This window comes from Polypterus senegalus, chromosome 10, assembly GCF_016835505.1.
Source record: "Polypterus senegalus isolate Bchr_013 chromosome 10, ASM1683550v1, whole genome shotgun sequence".
NCBI classification, from domain to species: Eukaryota; Metazoa; Chordata; class Cladistia; order Polypteriformes; family Polypteridae; genus Polypterus; species Polypterus senegalus.
Window position 1 is genome coordinate 36,298,354 of NC_053163.1, and position 22,975 is coordinate 36,321,328.

The following is a 22,975-nucleotide window of genomic DNA, read 5'->3' on the forward strand; positions in this document are numbered from 1 at the left end:
CAAAGAAGCTTTGCAACAGTTTAGAAGTAAGCGTTTTCATTTTGGCCCACTAAGAAACACTATACATTATCAGAGTTAGAAAGAAATGGCCATAATGAAATAACATTGCCAAAGAGAACCATTTACAGAACCTTAAAAAAGTCGTTGAAGTCGTTGTGATTAATTTCTGAATACTTTTCTAAAGAATCTCCATTGTTTCTATGCTGATTAAGTGAGATATTGCATAAGATTTATTGCATATAGTAAATGTCCAAAAATAATAAATTACTTCCTTTTACAAATGCATAAAAACATCCACAGCATAACTGAACCTTTTCAGTTCATAACTGTGTTAATAAAAAGGAAATAAGGCATGCAGTTCTTTAAAAAGCTAACCACAAAGAAATTAAATCAAATGGAAACTTACAACATAGATGCCCTCTAAAGATTCAGCACATGCACCACATAATGAGGAAATTGAGAAGCACAACAGTGTTAGTCCAACAGCAATCAGCAGAATGATAGCTGGTAAAGAAGAATGGAGAAAAACAAGTGTAACACAAACAGTGGTTATTTTTTAATTAAAACTTCAACAGCATGCACCAAATATTGCAAGTTACTGTATTCATTTTCAGTTTTATCATTGCTTTTGGCGTCTTTCAAACATTATATTTCATATTTTTTGTCACTTCTCTTGTATTTGTTAATCATTTATTTTGATCTACAGTATATCTTTAAATATACAGCTGTTTGTGAATTGTGGGTGGAACCTCAGGTGGTGAGCCACCATGACATCACTGCTGGTGGGTCCTCTCTCTGCCTTTTTTTTGAGGTCAGAGAGAAGGAACCAGCAGTAGGTCATTGGTTTTTGGCGAGTTTTGTCAGTATTACTTTGCATATAATTATTTCGGCTTACTGAAATCTTTTTTGTATTGTTGGTTTGGGCTCACTGAATTGTATTTTGGGACTTGTTTGCCTTTGTTTTACCTTTTAGGGAAATCTTTGTTTGCTCTTTTGTCATTTTTTTTTTGTTAATAATTCCTCAGTTTATAAGGACTCCTGTCTGGATTGTCTCTGTGAGGTAAAGTGTTATGGTTTTCTCTCCCTTGTAACATGCTTTTGGACTTTGATTGCATTTTGAAGTTTCAAAGCCAGCTTCCAGTTTTGGGCAGCATAAGAAGAAGCCTGCAGGTGGTGGTTGCCCAGGGTAAAGCCATATCTGGGCAGACTGTTGAGGGCCCTGGCTTACCTTTTGGGACTTTTGAAGCCTCATTCTTTTCATCATGTCTGACACTCCTCATCAAAACACCCACAAATATGACATTGTGGTTTACTGACCAAGAAATAAGCCCGTAAGGGGTGGGTCTTCAATTTAAAAACTAAATACTGTTTGCACATGCTTCCCAGCTGTTCAGGAGAGGATTTTCATGAAGTGATTTATTTAACAATATGTCAGTAAAAATACAAGTGTGTGGAATGTGATGAGTATATAGCTGGATATCTGAAATATGGATTATATGACACATGTAAATTGAGATTTTTTTCAGTGAAGTTTGGAAATTGTTTGCTGTTTGTTCTGCATTGGTCCCCATTGTATGTCAGGAACATTGCTATCTCTATTCTCCATAAAAACATGGGATTTGTTTTTCTTTTGCCATTTCTCTTGGGTAACTAACAGTTAAAAAAACAGTTTTTGAGTGGAGTACTCCATTAAGATGCTTTTACTTGGGAAGGGACTCTACTCTATTAGCAGACCCATACCTTAAGCGTTGTTAGACAAACAGCTCTAATTAATGGACTTTATCTGCCAAGACAAGTTTTTGGAAATTACAATATAGTTAAGCAAGTGTTGCCACAATAAATAATTAACAGCTTTATTTTTCATAAACACCTATATGTTCTAATTTAAAACCACACTTATGTAAGAATACCCTACTCCTAGAAAAAGGATATGAGAGAAAGCAAGCAAGACTTAAGGTAACAGGTTCCTCTTTGTGCCACAGGCTAACCTTTGAGCCTACAGGACTTACCAATTACAAATTGCTTAGTGTCTAGATTGACATCAAACAGTCCACGTGTCAATGAACTCAGCCTCAGCCATATACCCAGGCCGCCCAGGACAAGGCCAGCTACCTAGAAAATAATAAAGAATTACTTTCATTACAGATGTCAGTTATTTAAATATTTGGAAGATTGTTATTTTATTTTAAAAATACAAATCTACTTTTTAAACTTAGAAATAATAAAGTTAACACAATGCACTCTAGTATACTATAGTAATTGAGCAATTACCAAGGTATTAGTACATAAAAAAGTTAGAAAAACTTTGATGAGAATGGGACATTCAGCCCAACAAACTTCTCTCTACCATACTGCTTAGTAATTCACTCACCTATATGTCTAACTCTTTAAATTAAATAAATAAATTAAATAAGTATATCTTACATTGAGATGTTAAGGTGCCTAAAGAATTATTTTGTACTACACTGTTTGGTAACTTATTTCATGTGTCTATGGATCTTTATGTGAAGAAAATCTTTGTACCATTTATGAAAAAATTGCTTTTCAAATTTCAAGATTTCAAGATTTAAAATAAGCCCCTATGTTCTTGTTGAAGAGTTTATTTTAATGTAATGGCCTTTAAATCTCTGTATGCTTAAAATGAAAAGGTTCAAGTTCTCTAGTCTGTCCTCATAGCTCATGCCTCTCACTTCCAGAATCAAACTTGGTTGCTTTTCTCTTGAATTTCAGCTAGTGCTACTGTGTCTTTTCTATAATATGAAGACCAAAACTGAACATAGTACTCCTGGTGAGGCCTCACTAGTGAATTACTTAAGCATAAACTCCCTTGACTTATACTTCACATGTTGCGATAAATAACCTAACATCCTATTAGCATTTTGATTGCTTTTGTACACTGTCTGTATGTTGATAAGAGACAAACCCACTACGATTCCCAAGTTCTTGTCATAAAAGCTAATTTCTAGTTTCAAACCTCTCATTCTGCATTCACACCTACTGCTTTACATTTACCTACATTACATTTCATCTACCACAAATCTGAACAAGCCTGTATGTTATCCGGGTCCCCATGTAATGATTCAGCTGATTCTATATTATCTGTATTTCCTCCTAGTTTAGTATCATCTGCAAACTTGTTGTTTATATTCATAACCTGATCATTTATGTACATTAAAAACAGAAGCAGCCCCAGGAGAGATCCCTGAAAGACATCACTTTTAATGCTGATTAATTCTGAAAAAGTTCCTCATACCACAACCCTTTGTTCTCCAATGTTACCAGCATATTAGTGAAACATAATCTTACCATCTAAACCTATGCTCACTACAATAAGATTATGATCCCAAACATACTGGTAAGGCAACACAGGAGTTTTTCAAAGCTAAAAATTCTTGAATGGCCAAGCCAGTCACCCGATTTAAATTCAACCGACAAGCCCCCAGAAGTAAGCAGTAACTGAAGATGGATGCATTAGAGGCTTAGCAGGGCATCACCAGAGAAGATATTCAGCACCTGGTGATGTCTACGAAACGCAGACTTCATGGGACATGTGACAGAGTACTAAATATGACTGCTTTAATACACCTGCCGTTGCTATATCCCAGACATTATGGAGCCAGGAAATGGGAGAATCCTCTATAAAAAAGTGTTGTCATTTCTACATGATGTGACTGAAATATATGCAAGTACACTTAAAGTCAGCAATGTGCACTTTAAAGACATCTGAATTGTTTTGATATGTAATTTTTAACTGTGGAGCAGAGGAATAAATGAAGGAAAAATGTGTCTTTGTCTCAAACAATATGATGGACACTATATGTTCTCACCAACCTCCTTAAGCACTCCAGGATAGATATTTTCTGGTTCAGAAGATGATAGATTTCAGCTAAATTAATCAAAGTAGTACTTCTTCCACTATAATTTACAAATCTTTAAGTACCTCCATAGCAGTCCATGTTACTGTTGGGAGGTTATTTACTTCTTTACATAAACCTTTGAAAAAATACAGAGGGACATGTGTAACTGAGTGCAGCATGTTATAACTAATGAAATATAAGTAATCAGTACATTACAGTGATTTGGGCTTTAGAAAGCTTTGCTTTGTATAAATGAACAACAACTTCTGGGGGATGCCTGTTTTTATGGCATTCAGGCAGAAGGGGTATGGCCAACTCAGGGTGATGTGGGTGGGGATAGACATCCTCTTTTTTGCAGAACTGTGGTGGAAAGAGAAATTCCCTTAACAACAGCACGGCCTCTTGTCCCCAAGTGGTATTATTTCATTACAGCTAGCATGACAAGTTTACAGAAAAAAATATTCAGGATGTAAAATAAGATATGTTCTACTATAAGTCAGAAACTATATGAAATAAATGATTTTTAAAATATATGCAAGTAATCAGAGACCGCCTGCAGAAAAACAGATAAACATGGTAAGGAGCAAGACTCAACAGTTTCTTAATCAAAATACTCAAGGATGTATATGTTATGAACCTGAGAGTTCTGAAACACTTGTGTCCCATTAATTGCTGAAAATGAAAATTGGTGGGAAAAATTGTCAAAAACTGGGTAGTAACAAAAATAAAATGATTTATTTGTATTTATATTTAATATAAATAAAATGATTTATTCCTCAAAAATTAGTTGCCTGAAGACACACAGCAATCCAGGCAAATAAGTCTTAAAAGAGAATCCAGAAAGTGAAGTGAAAAAGCAAAGCAAAATGGCCCTAAACTCCTTTAAACTACAGTAAGCAGATAAATCACACACCAGATTCCAAGCACATTTAAACTGAATTACAAGTAACTCTGGGTTTCCCCCATCTTTAAAAGGCTGCAGGAAGTCCCTTCATGGTGATAGGCAGGTGGCCCCACCTCCCAAGGGAGCACCCACAAAATACATGGCACATAATAAAATATGCATAAACTTAAAGAAATTCAATAATCAACAATGTAAACATTAAAATTATAGCAAAATAGACATAAGTCAAAAACCCTGGCTGAAATATAACAGTATATTGTAAATGCATAACTTTTTAGGCTACGTTTGTAAACAACACTTGAATAAGATGATTTATACAGCAGGCACCATGTCCTGCAGTGTTTCTGCATCACTGGAGTTTACATCTGACTGACTAATGTCAGAAACAATAAGAAATGACACCTGTTTTTTTTTTTAAATGGACACTAGCAATCAGACTGATTTCAGAAAAAAACATAAATGTGGTCAGACTCTTAAGTCTCTTAATCAGAATACTCCTGAATGTCCCAGTTAAAGACATGTATTGTAGGAACATCACTTTTTGGTCAACTGCTTTTAAATAGCACTTGAACAAGATAAAAACAACAGGTACCATATCTTGCAGCACTTCTGTGTCACTGTAGCTAATGTCCGACACTTTCTTTTAAACAAGACCCTTTGCAGCCAGTGGGGAAAGCCTGTGACCTTGTGAAACGAAGCTTAAAAGGAAGTGGAAGAAGACGCCCCCTCATAGTCAGCAAATCAGTTGGTTTCATGCTAAAAGAGTCTTCTGCTGGCTAAAATGGTTGCTTTTCACTCTCTACATGAGATGGGGTCTTGAGTTCATGTTCTGCAGCCCAGTAGGGACATAATGTGTAGGAATCACTGCCTGTGTTGGTTTTGCAGAGCAAGTGGGGGTGTGCTTGTTTAGTCCAAGGACTAGAAGTGCTTGTTCTGTAGATTGTGAAGAATTGCTATCTCTCAGATCCTTGTCAGCTATCTTATTCCAGACATTAAAGTCCAACTAAGTGCCACTTTTTGTAAAGTGTGGCTGTTTACTTTTCATTGCCTGAATGTGTGCTGAAAGATATCACTTTTAGCTGAGGCCAAACATAAAAGAATGAAAGAGTGTTTGTCCCCAGAAAAATCCATACATCTATCTTCCGAACTCACTTACCCAAGGCAGATTCATAGGGCAGAAAACTTCAGGTGGAAGGCAGAAACAATCCCAGGACAGGATGCCAGTCTGGCTTGACCAACAGATTATCTGTTATCCAGGACACCGTAGGCTCATCCACCTGCATATCGCTGACTTTCACCATAACAGGGATCACTGGATGGTACTGAAAACAATGAAGAAATCCAAAAACATGTTCCTCACAGTGTTGTCATCTTAATCAAAACTTAAGGAATTCTTTGCCAGGTAGCCCATTATACATGTAAGAGTTTGTTCACCCTGTATATCTGCTGTAGGTATGCACAACAAGTGTGTGCTAAGTATTTAAAGGTAGGGTTTGTGGTGCTTCTGCGCTTAAATTTATCCTGAATGTTAACTGGTAACAAAGAATAAAGAATCCTTAAAGTGTGAAAATGTATCATTTATGCATAACAATGATATAAATTTGACATTAATAATATCAGTAACCACAATGATTTTCACAGATCATATTACAATCTGGTAAATTTCAATAATTTTTGCTTTATTTTGTAGACATATTTCAGTAGCTTTGTATTTAGATAAAAGAATTTGATTAACTATGCAATATAATATTCAATTTTTGGTATGTGTTAAATTTGAAAAGCAGTTGTAACCTGTATGCCTGCATGTCTTTGACATTTCATTGAGTAAAGTAAAGCAAGTGTGAAAAGACATCAAGTATGGCTTATTCTACAAAGATTTTCAAAAATGGCCTGGACACATTTCTTGGTACTCCAAGAAAAAATCTGAAGTAATTGTCTGTGAGACTGAAAGACAGTGTCACTGGTACGAATGTGAACAACACTGGAGCACCACAACGAACAGTCCTGTCTCCTTTTCTCTTCACTTCACACACCTCAGACTATAACTACTGCACCAGGTCATGTCACTTGCAGAAATTCTCTTATGATTCTGCCCTTATTGGGTGTACTGATAAGGTGGGCAAGATGGTGTATAGGTGTCAGTTGGAGGACTTTCTTTCTTGGTGCAGAAAAAAGTGTAAGTTAACATCAGCAACATTAATAAACTGGCTATTGATTTTTACTGCAGCAAAGAGCCTTTAGGCCCCTGGCCAGTATTCAAGGTGTAGAGATTGCTGCAAGTACCTAGGTGTCCAAATTAATGACAGGCTGGACTGCCCTCATAACACTGAGGAATAATATAAGAAAGGGCACAGCAAAATCTTTCTTAGGAAAATGTGTTCCTTTAATGTGGGTGTTGACATCCTTTATACATTATGTTCTATAACTCTATGATGGAAAGTTTGATTTTGTACACTGGTGTGCTGGGCCAGGAACATCACTTCAAGAGAGGCCCACCAAATCAACAACCTGATTAAAAAAAGTAGGCTCAGTTTTCAAATGCCCAAAGTTGACTGCAATTATGAACAATACTATACATTCCCTCTCTGACACACTAACACTCAGCACTTTCACCCAGCAAATTATTCAGCAGACGTGTATCAAGAAATGCTACTGAGCCACCTTTATACCAATGGGAATACACCTGCATAATATCTCAGTGGGACTGTAACTGACAAGTCATAAGTTTTCTTTTCATTTTTCTAGTATCCTCCACTTTTAGCTTTTCTGGTATAGATTTGTGGGTTTTTTGTTTGTCATAATATAGTAAATCTATTAATGTATTTTTATTGATTGATTGATTTTCTGCAAAAAGCCAAATATCTATATCTCTCTAGATAGATAAATTTGTCCCTTGCGGTAGATTTCGTAAATAAATTACTATTATTTTCAACACAGAAAAGAACCACTTCCCAATTTGATTTGTGCACCAAAGCTTCAGTTAAATAAATAGAATCCTATAAGAATCTGAGGTGTATATGCGCTCTGGAACAGGTTCTATCTTATCTAAATCCTATAATAATAAAACTATTAAAATGTCAACCACTAGAAAATTTAAGATAAATACATTTTAAATGAATACTTCACTCAAAAATATTTTTTATATGTTACTTTGTAGATTTCTTTAATCTCATATTTTCATTCAAAGCTGAGATACATTTGTAACGTTAGCAGTTGTATATGGTGGCTGATACTAGACATCAGCAAACAATATTAAAAAGTCCATGAAAAAATGTCATGTTATTTGTGTCGCATGATCCACATGTCAAGTTGCCTGAAAATATTGATAAAATATTGTTAAATAAACCACCTCCGTAAAAACACTCTCAGGCCAAAAAATAGAACCCAGTCCAAAGTGAAGAAGCATTTGAATTTTAGACTTGCTTCCCATTACATTTATATCCAAATACAGTAAATGTATGGTCTAGAAACCAATGTTAATTGTTGCGTTTCCTGTTCTTCAAAATAGGCAATAGAGAGGTCAGATTTATTTGACAGATAAACACTTCACTGCTTCCTGCTGGGTTGAATACATTTAACTGACAAAATGTTATTGTCTGGTGGCACGGTGGCGCAGTGGGTAGCACTGCTGCCTTGGAGTTAGGAGACCCAAGTTCGCTTCCCGGCTCTTCCCTGCATGGAGTTTGCATGTTCTCCCCGTGTTTGTGTGGGTTTCCCCCAAGTACTCCGGTTTCCTCGCACAGTGCAAAGACATGCAGGTTAGTTGCATTGGCGATTTTAAATTGTCCCGTGTGTGTGTGTGCCCTGCGGTGGGCTGGTGCCCTGCCTGGAGTTTGTTTCCTGCCATGTGCCCTGTGTTGGCTGGGACCCCCATGACCCTGTAAGTTAGGATATAGTGGGTTGGTTGATGGATGTTATTGTCTATATTCTTTCCTCTACAGAGCTGCTCCCTAAGAGTGGTACATATGGAGGATCTACCACACTCTGGCAGCAATTGCTTACCCATTCACTTGAGATGGTACTGTCCAGTTGCCAATGTACATTTTTCTCTGCACATCATAGGGGTAGGACCTGCTATAGACCACAGGCAGAAATAGGTAGATAGAATGCAGTGGGTATTTTCTGTGTGTAAGGGAAGGAACGCAGCACCCCAATATGATTCCACAGCTTATTTAAATTGCTATTTCATATAAGCTCACTTATCAAAACCACTTCTTATTATCTTCGCACATTGTTCATATTTGCCCATTACATTAATATCAAAAATACAGAAACATTCATTACTTAACTATTGGAACTCCCTGTTTGCTGGCCTGTTAAAACACTCAGCAGACTGCAATATACCCAGAACTAGTGAAGCACATGAACCTCTGGTGGTCAAATAAGTGACAACTGAAATGTGTGTAGTCCACCATTATAGTGATAACCTGAGTATGAATTTTGCACACATTGGCACCATATCCTGAGGAAGTATCAATTGAGGATCCCATTGTAGGGCAGATTAACATTATTCATTTTTTTGCTATGGAGAGAACACAACATTCTTAATGCCACTTAAAAAGTCTCAGTTTGCCTGAAGGGGCCACTCAGGGATATGTTTCAGAGGTATAAGCCTGATACCCAAGTTTAACAAAGGTCCATAATTCTAGGACTGACAACCTTGAGAGGCAGAACTTTGCACCAATGGTCAACCTAAAAGGATGGTCTTATGTGCACCCCAGAAGTCAATGTCAAGACCTCTGTTTTTCTCTTTTAAAAAGTCTTGTCAAGACCATAACTCATTGCTTACTTCAATCAGTTCACAGCTTGAACCTGGCCATAACTTCTGCTGTATAGCAGACCCTAGTACTTAGAGTGTGGCCATAACGAAGTCAGAGCAATCTTTTCTATTCTACAACAGTTGGAATACTGTCTAGAACAGGAGTTGGACTTGGGATGCAATTAATCCAAACCTTGCTAAGATAGCAAGTGCCTGAACAGAGGAAGACTGTATTCAATAGACCATGCTTTCACCTTGTTAACGACGGGGGGCAGACTGATCACTAACCGACCCAACAGGCACAACTTTGCTAGCAAATGAAGACACTGTGTGTGTAAAAACATTCAATAGAAAGTGTAGTACCTCTCACAACCAGAACGTACTGTATGACCATGTTAAAAAGGAGATGAGGTCCCGAACAAAGCATGAAAGTGTGCTGAAGATTCTTCCATGTGTCAGGAAAGGAACAAAGCATTGCTTATCTCAAATTGCAAGTGGAACTACTTTGATTCCAAGAATTATTAATTATAATATAACAAGTTGGATAAAGCCAACTAATGTATTATGGTAATGGTGCCACTGCACTCAAAAGGTAATAATCTTGTGAAGGATAAGTTCTGGCCATTATGCGTTTCTCATCCTGAATCCAGAAAGAAAGTCCAGAGCCACATCTCACATACTCATGCATACAGAGAGAGAAAGAACTCTGTGTGTCGGGTTGGATAAGCCAAAGCAGAGATAGCTGTGTGCAAATGAATGCCACAGGTGTAAACACGAGAAGCTTAATAACTAGCTTAAGAACTTATCCATATTGAACTCATGAATTACATGATCAGAATTCATAAACTAAGTGCCTTTTTCTGTAAGAGACAAAAAGATCTTTGGCAACAGATAAAATTCATAAGTTATGTGCCTTTTTCTATAGATTCCAATATGTACAGAAATGTGCTGACAGTACTCCATCATTATACACAGAAGTTCAATATGGTGTCCCGGAAGGGCTCAGTACTGGGACCTTTACTGTTTTCACTTTACATACTTCCACTGGGCTCTCTCATTAGGAAACATGATGCTAATTTTCACTCGTATGCAGATGACACCCAGTTATACCTTTCATTTAGATCAAATGAAGTTTCTCAGATGTTGTCTTTAATTAGTTGTGTTAGTGAATTAAAGGAGTGGATGAATGAGAGAACTACTTGTCTTTAAATACAGATAAAACAGAGATGTTAATTGTTGGAGGGAATGATGCTGATCACAACAATATTTTGTCATCATTTAACTCAGTTGGAATCCCAATTAATTTTACTGAATCAGCCCACAATCTAGGAGTTATCTTTGACTCTAGCATGTCATTTAAAGCACATATTACAAAGTTGTCCAAAACATGTTTCTTCTGTCTTAAAAATGTTAGGAAATTAAGGCGCTTTCTAAATAAACAGGATTCTGAGAAATTAATTCATGTATTTATCTTTAGTAGGATTGACTACTGCAATGCAGTGTCCACTTGCTGTTCAAATTGTTCTCAATACAGCCTCCAGTTAATCCAAAATGCGGCTGCAAGAATTATTACAAGAACAAGAAAATATGAACACATAACTCCAGTTCTTAAATCCTTACACTGGCTCCCATTTAAGTTTAGGGCAGATTTCAAAATCCTCCTTTTAACGTATAAAGCATTAAATGGCCGAGGTCCAGCTTACTTGTCTGAACTTATCATGACTTACAAACCTGAGCGCACATTAAGATCTCAAGATGCCGGTCTGCTTATGATTCTAAGGATTAATAAAATAACAGTGGGAGGTCGAGCTTTTAGTTACAAGGCCCCTAAACTGTGGAATGGTCTTCCTGCTTCTATAAGAGATGCCCCTTCGGTCCCAGCCTTTAAATCCTGGCTGAAGACTCACTACTTCAGTTTAGCATATCTTGACTAGAGCTGCTGATTAACTATACAGACTGCATCTCTGTTGTTAGTCATTAGCACAAAAACATAAGTAACATGATAGTTATAATTGGATACTAACCTTCACCTATTCTGTTTCTGTTCTCGGTACTCAAATGTGGCACTTGGTGCCATGGCCCACCTGCCAAGTTGTTTTGCCTGCCTATGGTAAAGTCATCCCTGATGGAGGATCACAGGAATCATGGGAAAGAGAGGTTCTTTCATCGGATTGGGTGGCCCAGCACTGTTTCAGCCGTGGAATGGCCAGATGGGGGAGGCAGCTTGATGGATGAAGTCTCCAGGACTCTAAAAATATCCAAATCTTATTATGTGATATCATCTACTGTTAAATTCTGCTCCATACATCTAAAATTTTTATTTTTATACTGTATTGAGGATTTGTTCGGTTCTGTGTATTGTATTGTATTGTATTGACCCCCTACTTTTAACACCCACTGCACGCCCAACCTACCTGGAAAGGGATCTCTCTTTGAACTGCCTTTCCCAAGGTTTCTTCCATTTTCCCCTACAAGTTTTTTTTGGGGAATTTTTCCCCAATGCTTGGGGGCTGTCAAGAGGCAGGGCCTGTTAAAGCAGATTGCGACACTTCCTGTGTGATTTTGGGCTATATAAAATAAACTGTATTGTATTGTATTGTATTGTTTTGTGTTGTTTTGTTATTGTCTTTCATCTATAATACTCTGCCTATAAACTTGCATATATCCTTCATCTATTATCTCTATGCTCTGTATGTTGGTAAAGATAAGTTGTTGATAATATGTATGTAATCTCCCAGTATTAAAAAAAAAAGGAATGAACGATGTACTCAGAGGTGATGTAATGTTGAAGACATAAAAAGAAAGAAATGTCATATTGTGAAAAAGAAATGAGCAAGGAAAACACAAAGACTCATACAATTAAAAAATGTGTTGAAACAGTTAATCAAAAGCCTGAGGTACTATGTGCTTTAACAACCATGGTCCTATGTAAAGGGGGTAGAACAAGACATTAATTATATCAGTATTCAGGGTGATATAAAGTTGATTAATTGAAAGAAAGAAACTTGGCAAAAAGTTGGTATGAAAGACAAATATTAGCACAGAGTTATTATACGGTGGGTTTGAGTAAATGCCGCTGCTGGAGTGCTCATATACACCAAGCGTACAGAACACATAATTCCTGTCATTTATTAACTGAATTGGGTGTTTCCTTACATATTAAACTCACTTCTTACAAGGTTTTTATTGCTTATTGTTCTTTTATATTCTACTTCTGCACAGACTCAGAGTTTAGCAACTAAGCATCTTAATGCATATTGTATTGTATGTATACTGTATTTGTATGTGACAATTCAAATTTGAAATTTCCTGCCGGTCCATGAAAGAGTTATTGCCGCTTATGCACTTGGATCATGTAGCAGAATGGAGCGGGACAGCACTGCCCAGGATAATGAATATAGATGACAGTGTGTAAGGATACATACTGTCTGCCAAGGATCTATGGAGGGGTCAGGATCATTCTTTTGATGACAGTACATTGTTTTGCTAGTATTATGTCAGCTCACCTGTCAACATGTGCATATTGTTTGCAAATACTTTGGTGTGGTATTTCGGAAATTTTAAATCCTACAAAATGGAAAGAAAAAACAAAACCTTTTAACCTTCTTTAAAAGCTGTGAAAAAAAGTCGCTGCTTTGTACCCAAAATGAGTCTAAGGACTTCAGGAAAACCAGATTTATTTAACTTGAAACATGAACATAAAGGTTATTAATTGCAGGTGGAGCTACCAATCTGATAACACACAGACACTGCAAACGGGCAAGGTCAAGGCGAGGTCAGTGGCAAAGTTATAATGTTCCCTGTATTACCCATCGGTGGACAGAAGTGTTGCGCATGGAGGTAGTGAGCTTGCAGTTGCATCTGTGGCACTGCAAACCAGCGGTTGACTCACTGTTGGACAAGCAGCCCTCGATGGACGCATCATTCATATTTCTGTGTGTAGCCCCATTGGAGAGGGTCTCAAAAGGGTTCAAAACTCTTACAAAGTGAAAAACAATGGTTAGAAGACAAGTACTGATGACACCAAAAGAACGCCAAGTACGAGTCCTTCAAGTTTAAAAGAAACAGTCTAAAAGAAATGTTGCAATACTTCGGAATATCTGACAGAAACCAAAATAAGACAATAAAACTTTGTTAGGCATTATTATAAGGAGTACTTAAAGCTTGGTGTCACTGTAGCCCCTGGCATTGAACTATTGTCATGTCCATTAAATTGTTAGTCATATTTTACACTAACTATTTGCGTGAGAATACATCACTGCGCATGATGAAACAGTGGGCAGGCAAATACTACATGTTTACTGATGGACAGGCTAGCATTTTACACAGAATATGTGTTAACTAAAAGGTTAAACGGTATGCAAAAATACGCAAACACACAGAGATCGGTGACAATTACACCTTAGTGTGCCATGCCAAATCAGAGGGGACATCTGAATTCCACAGGGAACAGATATATTCATAGCAGGGGACTCATATGATGAGCAGATGAATTTCAAATGTTTTGCATGCCTACCTTTTGTCTTGATGACCAGTTGTGTCATATTCAGCCCTTTGATCGTTATTCTGGTACAAGCGTAACCAGCCTCTCATTGAAGTTCACAGCCTCCCCTCAGCAGAGATTTCATTCGTAACTGGTGAACTAAGTAGAAATGATAATTGCCGAAGCGTATTTTTGGTTGCATTTCAGACCATTTTAGTTGCAGTCTGGAGCTCTGGAGACCACAGGCTGTGCCACTGGGAGCTTGCCTTTGGACCAGATGTGGCCTATGTGCCGCCATTTGAATAGCCAGAATGTGTATTTGCTTAATTTTGATTAAATATTGCTCTCTAAAAATTTTACTTTTATTCTATTAAATTTCCAACTCTTATTAGCATTTTTTACTGCTCGGTTTCCGGTTATTTTAAAGAATGTTCATTTTATAGTCAGTTTTCTAACCTGCTTAGTTCTAAACAGGGTCACGGGAGTTTGCTGGAGTCTACCCCAGATAGCAAAGAGCACAAGACAAGAACCAAACCTGGACAGGGCGCCAGTCCAGCAAAGGGCGAATGCGCGCACACACACATCCCCCACACCACCAAAACCACACACTAGGGCCAGGCCAATTTAGGATCTCCAATTCATCTAACCTATATATCTTTGAACTGTGGGAGAACACCGGAGCACCAGGATGACACGGAGAGAGCATGCAAATTCCATACAGGGAAGGCCCAGGATGTGAACCCTGGACTACTTATGCAAGGCAGCAGCTATACCACAGTGCCATCCTCATTTTATAGTATTATATTTAAACTAATATACAAAATATTTTTTTTATTAGCTGCCCCTGAAATACAGTAATTGTATTTTCACTCTTCTCCCCAAGTGTAAAAAGGTTGAAATCATTGATCTACCTCCATTTATATCTTGTTCCACTACTTCATCACTATAATCTTCCATATACTTTTCAGAGGTGGATCTACTATCAAACTAATAAAGTTTAGGCTTTTGGCCCCTAATCTCAGAGAATCCTCACAAGCAACTTTTTCGTCTCCCCATAACTTGAAAACTATAAGGCATATGAATTTTTATTCACACCAGTGACTTTGACATGTCAATGATGTGTGAGTCACATGGGGACAGTATTGAGGCACTAAGTCACTGCATCACAGACTTTATTAACTTCTATGCCTACACAGTGGTAACCTCAAAGACAGTGCATTGCTTTCCACACAACAGACCATGGATTACCAAGGAGCTAAAAGGTCTTCTGAATAAGAAAAACAGTGCAATTAAATCCGATGTCAGAGATTTTGAAGGAGATGATGCTTATGAAGCTAAAATGGTAAATAAACTCACACAGAATACCATGAAGGATGTCTGGAATGGACAGGGTATAATTACTGAACTCAAGCAATCCAGGGCTCAAGTGCTAGACGGGGATGTGGACAATGCTAACTCGCTGAACCAATTTTTTTAATAGATTTTCCCTCACGCTGTCACTTTCTTCTAATGTGCAGTCACTCCACACCATACCTACCACATCAACAACTCCTGCCACATCAACTGGAATGGCCAATGATGAGTCCACCTCCGACCATCAGTGTGGACTATCTATAACTGAAGACCATGTGAGGAGATAAATGAGGAAGCTACACACAGGAAAAGCTGTGGGACCAGATCGAGTCTGTCCTCGAGTTCTTAAGGACTGTGCTGATCAACTTTGTGGTGTTCTCCGTCAGCACTTCAGTATGCCTCTAAGGCTTCAGAAAGTGCCTCTTCGCCTAACTACAGACCTGTGGAACTTAATATCAAGACATTTCAGAGATTGGTCCTGGACTTCATGAGTTCTCTTGTGGTAGACAACCTGGACCCACTGCCATTTGTATATTGGACAAAGACTGAAGTGGAGGATGCAATTATCATTCTGCTCCACAAGGCTTATTCTCACCTAGAGAAAGCTAGTAGCACTTTTAAGAATATGTTTGACTTTTACAGTGCCTTCAATACTATCCAGCCATCCAGGTTATGCGGAAAAACTCAGAGATATGCAGGTGGATGATCCTATGGTGTCCTGGACAATGGACGATCTATCAGGCATACCACAGTTTGTCAGGACCGTGTTTCTGATATGGATGTGAGCAACACTGGAGCACCACAAAAAAACAGTACTGTCTCCTTTTCTCTTTTCTTCCTCAGACTATAAATATAACACCAGTTCATGTCACTTGCAGAAATGGAATGGAGTGCCTGCCCGTAAATCCCAAACATTCTGTTCAAACAGATGTATACATCTGAACTGTCCTGTATATCAGGAAGGGTACATATATACACACACAGTATATATACACACATATACAGTGCTTCCAGAAAGTATTCACAGTGCATTACTTTTTCCACATTTTGTTATGTTACAGCCTTATTCCAAAATGGATTAAATTAATCTTTTTCCTCAGAATTCTACACACAACACCCCATAATGACAATGTGAAAAGAGTTTACTTGAGGTTTTTGTAAATTTATTAAAAATAAAAAAACTGAGAAAGCACATGTACATAGGTATTCACAGCCTTTACCATGAAGCTCAAAATTGAGCTCAGGTGTATTCTGTTTCCCCTGATCATCCTTGAGATGTTTCTGCAGCTTAATTGGAGTCCACCTGTGGTAAATTCAGTTGATTGGACATGATGTGGAAAGGCACACACCTGTCTATATAAGGTCCCACAGTTGACAGATCATGTCAGAGCACAAACCAAACATGAAGTCAAAGGAATTGTCTGTAGACCTCCGAGACAGGATTGTCTCAAGGCACAAACCTGGGTAAACTGAGCGATTGGGGAGAAGGGCCTTAGTCAAGGAGGTGACCAAGAACCCGATGGTCACTCTGTCAGAGCTCCAGAGGTCCTCTGTGGAGAGAGGAGAACCTTCCAGAAGGGCAACCATCTCTGCAGCAATCCACCAATCATGCCTGTATGGTAGAGTGGCCAGACAGAAGCCACTCCTTAGTAAAAGGCACATGGCAGCCTGTCTGGAGTTTGCCAAAAGGTACCTGAAGGACTCTCAGACCATGAGAAACAAAATTCTCTGGTCTGATGAGACAAAGATTGAACTCTTTGGTGTAAATGCCAGGTGTCACGTTTGGAGGAAACCAGGCACCGCTCATCACCAGGCCAATACCATCCCTACAGTGAAGCATGGTGGTGGCAGCATCATGCTGTGGGGATGTTTTTCAGCGGCAGGAACTGGGAGACTAGTCAGGATAAAGGGAAAGATGACTGCAGCAATGTACAGAGACATCTTGGATGAAAACCTGCTCCAGAGCGCTCTTGACCTCAGACTGGGGCAACGATTCATCTTTCAGCAGGACAACGACCCTAAGCACACAGCCAAGATATCAAAGGAGTGGCTTCAGGACAACTCTGTGAATGTCCTTGAGTGGCCCAGCCAGAGCCCAGACTTGAATCCGATCGAACATCTCTGGAGAGATCTTAAAATGGCTGTGCACCAACGCTTCCCATCCAACCTGATGGAGCTTGAGAGGTGCTGTAAAGAGCAAATGGACCAAACTGGCCAAGGATAGGTGTGCCAAGCTTGTGGCATCATATTCAAAAAGACTTGAGGCTGTAGTTGTCAAAGGTGCATCGAAAAAGTATTGAGCAAAGGCTGTGAATACTTATGTACATTTGATTTCTCATTTTTTTTTTTTTTTTAATAAATTTGCAAAAACCTTAAGTAAACTTTTTTCATGTTGTCATTATGGAGTGTTGTGCGTAGAATTCTGAGGAAAAAGATGAATTTAATCCATTTTGGAATTACGCTGTAACAACAAAATGTGGAAAAAGTGATGTGCTGCGAATACTTTCCAGATGCACTGTACACACACACAGTATATATACACACAAATATGCACACACACAATATATATACACATATACGCACAATATATATACACATATACACATATAGTAGACCCCCGCAAAGTCGCGGTCAAGGGTTTGCGGACTCAGTCGTTCGCGGATTTTTTCTTAGAACGTAACTATTAATTGTAAACGGAAAGAGCAAATATCCTCCGCAATTTTTTATGGCTTTTTTCGTGGCAATACTGTGCTTTAGAGAGAAAAGGAAGCAACCGCTGAGGGAAACGCGGTTTGGGATGGTAAAAGTAGAGAATCCGAGAGCATTATTCATTTCTCCTTGCTGGAGATTGACTGCTGTCATGTGATGCGTCTCCTGGTGAGTGGGTTTACAACCGCTGAGGGAAATGTGGTTTGGGATGGTGAAAGTAGCCAATCTGAGAGCGTTATTCATTTCTCCTTGCTGATGATTGACTGCTGCTTTGTGATGCGTCTCCAGCTAGATGTCCTCGTGTTTTCCATTTTGTTATTGTTTTGTTATTCTTGAACGTACATAATGTCATCGAATCACTCTGCACCTTCTAAGGTTTCTGGAACTGAGCCTAAGCGCCAGAAGAAGTTTAAAAAACTCCAGGAGAAGGTTGAACTACTGGCTTTGCTCCGGGAACTAAAATTATGCTGCAATAGCGCGCCACTATGGCATTAATGCTACATATGCTACATAAAGAAGAACAAAACAGCAATCTGGAGTACCCTACCCTGTAAGTTTCTGTGATACTGCCAAAAAGTAAAAGATACGACTCCTCCTGAAGTGCCTGAAGAAGAGGCGTCACCCGAGGAGTTTGAAATCCTGTGCATCGTACTGCACAGCTACTTCATCATCATCATCAACAATATCATTCATTATTGGTGAGTACCCATACATTTTACTGTATTTTAATTAAATGAAATTATTATGTATTTACTCTGCTTATAACAAAGAAAACTACAGCACATACCAAAGAAAATGCCCTTGCATGAATTACAGTATGTATAGCGGTAACATTGGTATTTTATATTCTAGCACCGCGGGAGACATAGCATACAGTACTGTACAGTATACGGGTTTACCTTTACATTCTGTTTTTAGGTAATGTATTAGGTATTTTTTAGGTAATGTATTAATGTATTAAGCTGAGTCTGCAACGCCATTAAAGTGCTTTGAGGGCATACTGTATTTAGGGTTGAAACTATAAAAATAGGCATTTAAAAGGCATTTTTTAACCACATCCAAAAGTCGTGGTTTTTCATAATTCACAGGTGCTCTAGGAACTTAACCCCCATGAATTTTGGGGGTGTACTATATATATATATATATATATATATATATATATATATATATATATATATATATATATATATATATATATATATATATATATATATATATATATATATATACACACACACACACACACACATATATACTGTATACATACACACCTGAACGAATATATCTGAACCAACACATATATTGTGACCCCGGCACCCCTGCAATAGCGCTCAACAAACTCCTAACTACACTGTGCAGTGAAACTCAGTAAAAACAGGGATGGTCTGCTGCCGGTTCAACTGTAAGTTTGTAGGCTCACCACTTAATGCGTCTGTCAGCCAATGGTTGATGTGTGTAACATTTAAAACTGGCCACTGACATGGCCTTGCTTGATTTTCTGTCTTCTCTCCTCCAGAATGAGCTCGCTCCAGCCGCTAATCTGCAGCCACTGAATCTACCTGATGAGGAAGATTCTGTATTGTTTTAAATTAAAGAAGAGAGTTCATGCAGGATGACCAACAACGTTGCTGCTTGCTTCCAGTGTTTGTGTGTGCTGAAGTGACAGCTACTGTTTGAATAAATGCGGAGACTTTTCCTGTTTTCATTACATTAAAGCTGATATTCTCAGAAACCTGGACTCATCTCCTTCTCTCTTGTGCAAGTCGGTGTCCCACACATCACAATATATAAACCGATCCATTTAAATCAATATGTATATGTAAACCAGGGATATAAAATGATCAGAACATTACTGTTTCACAGATTAATGATGTTTAGCTCTCATTTTGGTCAAACTGACCCAGTCATGCCTTGCAAGTAAAGAACAAGAGTAACCCCTCAGGGTAGTTATTCATCCCTTCTCACTTTAACACGAGACATTACTCGCTTTAATGTGTGTAAAAGCTGTATGTTCTGGATGCAGTGCTGTAAGAGTCTGCTGTTCTCTCCTTACCAGCTCCTAACCGGCATTGGTTCTTCTTAGCTCTCGAGTGACCTCAGTAGCATAGCAGAGGAGTCCTCGATGTGTTTCAAGGCACACAGAGATGGTCACCCCAGTTTGTGAACAACTTGCCAAATTTATTTTTAAAATAACACAATGGTTAATATGCAACGCTGAGCTACCCAAGAACACTTTTCTTCCCTTCTGTACCTCCCCTCACTAATTGCTCCTCCTTTTTATAAATAAATCAATAAAAACTTTATTAAAACTCCCTAACATAAACTACTGTTTACATTACTCTCTTACCCCAGAAGAAATATTCTTATTTCTATAATATTTTCAGAAATAATAATAAATTCAGTAACAATGTAATTCAATTGCTATCAGAATTCACCTAAGCAGTAATCAGTTATTAATTATTAACTAAAAGAAAATTTCCAAATTAAATTAGATGGGATAGTGTTCTAATAAAGTCAAAACAACAAGAAGTAATATTTCCATAAATGTACAGATTAAGCATAAAGTAAGAAAGCACTTAGGTCAGGTCAGGAGCATGAACTGGTACAGCACGTTGATGCACACTCCACACTACAAAACAGCTCAGGCAACCCCACAGGGAAACACATGGTCCTGTCCCACCCTCCAGAAATGAACCTCTATCTGTTGCAGTCAGGTGTTACATGAGTGTCCCCTTGACCTGGTCCAGCCGCTCAGATCCTCAAATATGAGGATCCTGTGAGCCAGATCACCCTCAGGGAATCGAGCCACATGGCTATAGTTCTGTAACTGAAGCTCCCTCACAAAGCAGGTAATATGCCTTATTTGTGTCTCCATGAGCAACTGCTCATTCAACACAAAGTCAAACCAGCGTTACCCAAGTAATCTCCGAAGAGCCACAGTACTAAAAGAGTCCAGTCTTCATCTCAGGTCACTGGACAGCAGCCATGTCTCACAACCATATAGCAAAGGAGGAAGCATCAGGACTCTAAAGACTTGAGGTCTTATGCACAATGTCGTGTGTAGAATTCAAACTAAAACATGGTGTATGGACAAAAATGAAAGTGTGTGTACTCAGAAAAAAATTCAGATGCATAAAACTGCGTAAGCAAAGTTCCACGCACTTTCCCTTTATAAATTCCAATCAATGTGAATGTTAATGCAGATGCAAGCATCTACAGCACCATCCTAACTCCTCTCCAAATTTGGCATATTTTAATATGTAAATGAATATAAATAGCCCCTTCTGTTCAGTGTTTTGTTAAAAGACAATGGCAAAAGCATGTGGAAAACAGAAGAATTTCAATGAATTGCAAGGAATTCACTGGAGGCAAGGAAAAACGTACTACTTGTTGGCTTAAGCAGTGGTATGAGCAACAAAAGGAGACTGATGGAGTGATACAATGCGGCAGAGACACTCAAAGTCAAAAAATACAATAGTGGATGCTGTAAGAGATGTTGCCAATGAACTAAACAATATGCAGGGTCGGCACCACCATTATGAAGGAGTAGGCATTTGACTAGGACAGAGATCATAATATGGAGAAAAAAAACGAGCAGCACAGGTTAGCTACTGAACAGCATGTTGTCGCACTAATAAACTTAGCCTAGGGCACAAAATAACCTAGCACTGGCACTGAATATAAGGGCTGTACTATGTGATATTGACCACAAATTAAATGAATAGGTTAAAAAATAAATGCCGCCTCTGATTGCCTCTTTTTACATTCTGCTAATTACATTCAAACAAAGTTGTAATGCTGTCTGATTTGGCTGATCATTTGGTGGGTCAGGGCTTCAGGTCCATCTTACCGCATCTCTTAAGGTACGGGCAAGCCATGATTATGTACCACATTATGTAGCACACTACATGCTTGCCCAATGGACTGTGGACTATATGGCAGCACAGAGTGTAAATGCTTTCTATTTACATAAGTAAGTTCATTTTCTGAAGGAGCCTTTATAGTGTAGCGATGGCACCGGGGCGATACAATGCATCAGTTTTCTCTCTTTACATGGATCTTTGAGATGACTCGCTATCCTTAAAAGGACTGCTTGCCTTTTAACCTACTAGTTGGTAAAAGCATCAGCAACCGTGCAGACTAGCTGTTTTTATAGGCTCTCCTGATATAGATGATGATGCCAGCTCATTCTTTTGGTGATTCATCCCATGCTGATGTAACTTGTCCAGCACTGTTGCAATAGCAATTTGCGTGTGGCTGACTGCTCCGATTACGTTTGGAAAACCAAGTGTTGTTGAGAATTGCTCTTTGATGTTTGCCAGTTCAACCATAGTGTAAGGAAATCTTACATATCTGGATGACAAGCAGATAATACCATCCCATACTGGTGGCATGCCGCAACACAGTAATGACTGTGAAATACCTGATCGGTCAGCAAGTTCATGTTGAAAAGCTCCTGTGGCTAAAAACCTAAGAGTGGACAGAACTTGCAAAAGAGCAGGTACAGCACAATTCCTCAATGTATGCCTTTGTAAAGCCGGCACCAGTTCAGCGCACAGCTCCAAGAGGATAGCGCTTGGAAATCAAAATATAAAAACACACAGTCCCTTCTAATTCTTCCATTTGCAAGGTCTCTAACAACACTAAAGCAGCCATGGCAGTTGGAATAGTTTGGCCGTTCCATGCAACATGACAGTATATTGTTACCAAATGATTACAATAAAGTGAATTAAATTTGTAAACAAAATACAATTAATTTTGGTGTATTTGATACAGCCCGCATCATGGATGTGAATCTATAAAAGAAAGCCCACAAAAACAGTACCAATGCTTTGATGCTGGTAGCACCGGATTGAAAAACTGAGCAGAAAAGTGCATACATATGGTGTGAGGCTGCCTTGAAAATGTGC

At 38.4% G+C, this 22,975-nt stretch overlaps 1 protein-coding gene across 4 annotated transcripts in view; it reads right to left on the reverse strand.

The window, feature by feature from the left end:
- Nucleotides 1–22,975, reverse strand: part of LOC120537073 (CD9 antigen-like) — a 112,946-nt gene that overhangs the window by 74,981 nt on the left and 14,990 nt on the right. For 3 of the 4 annotated variants that reach the window (XM_039765709.1, XM_039765707.1, XM_039765708.1), the window contains exons 2-3: nt 2,010–2,112; nt 407–504 (exon numbers count right to left, since the gene is read on the reverse strand). In XM_039765709.1, coding sequence (XP_039621643.1) covers nt 407–504; nt 2,010–2,112 — 201 coding nt within the window. Of the gene's footprint in view, nt 1–406; nt 505–2,009; nt 2,113–5,917; nt 6,066–22,975 lie in introns of those variants that run through there. The other variant, XM_039765710.1, reaches the window with a different exon arrangement.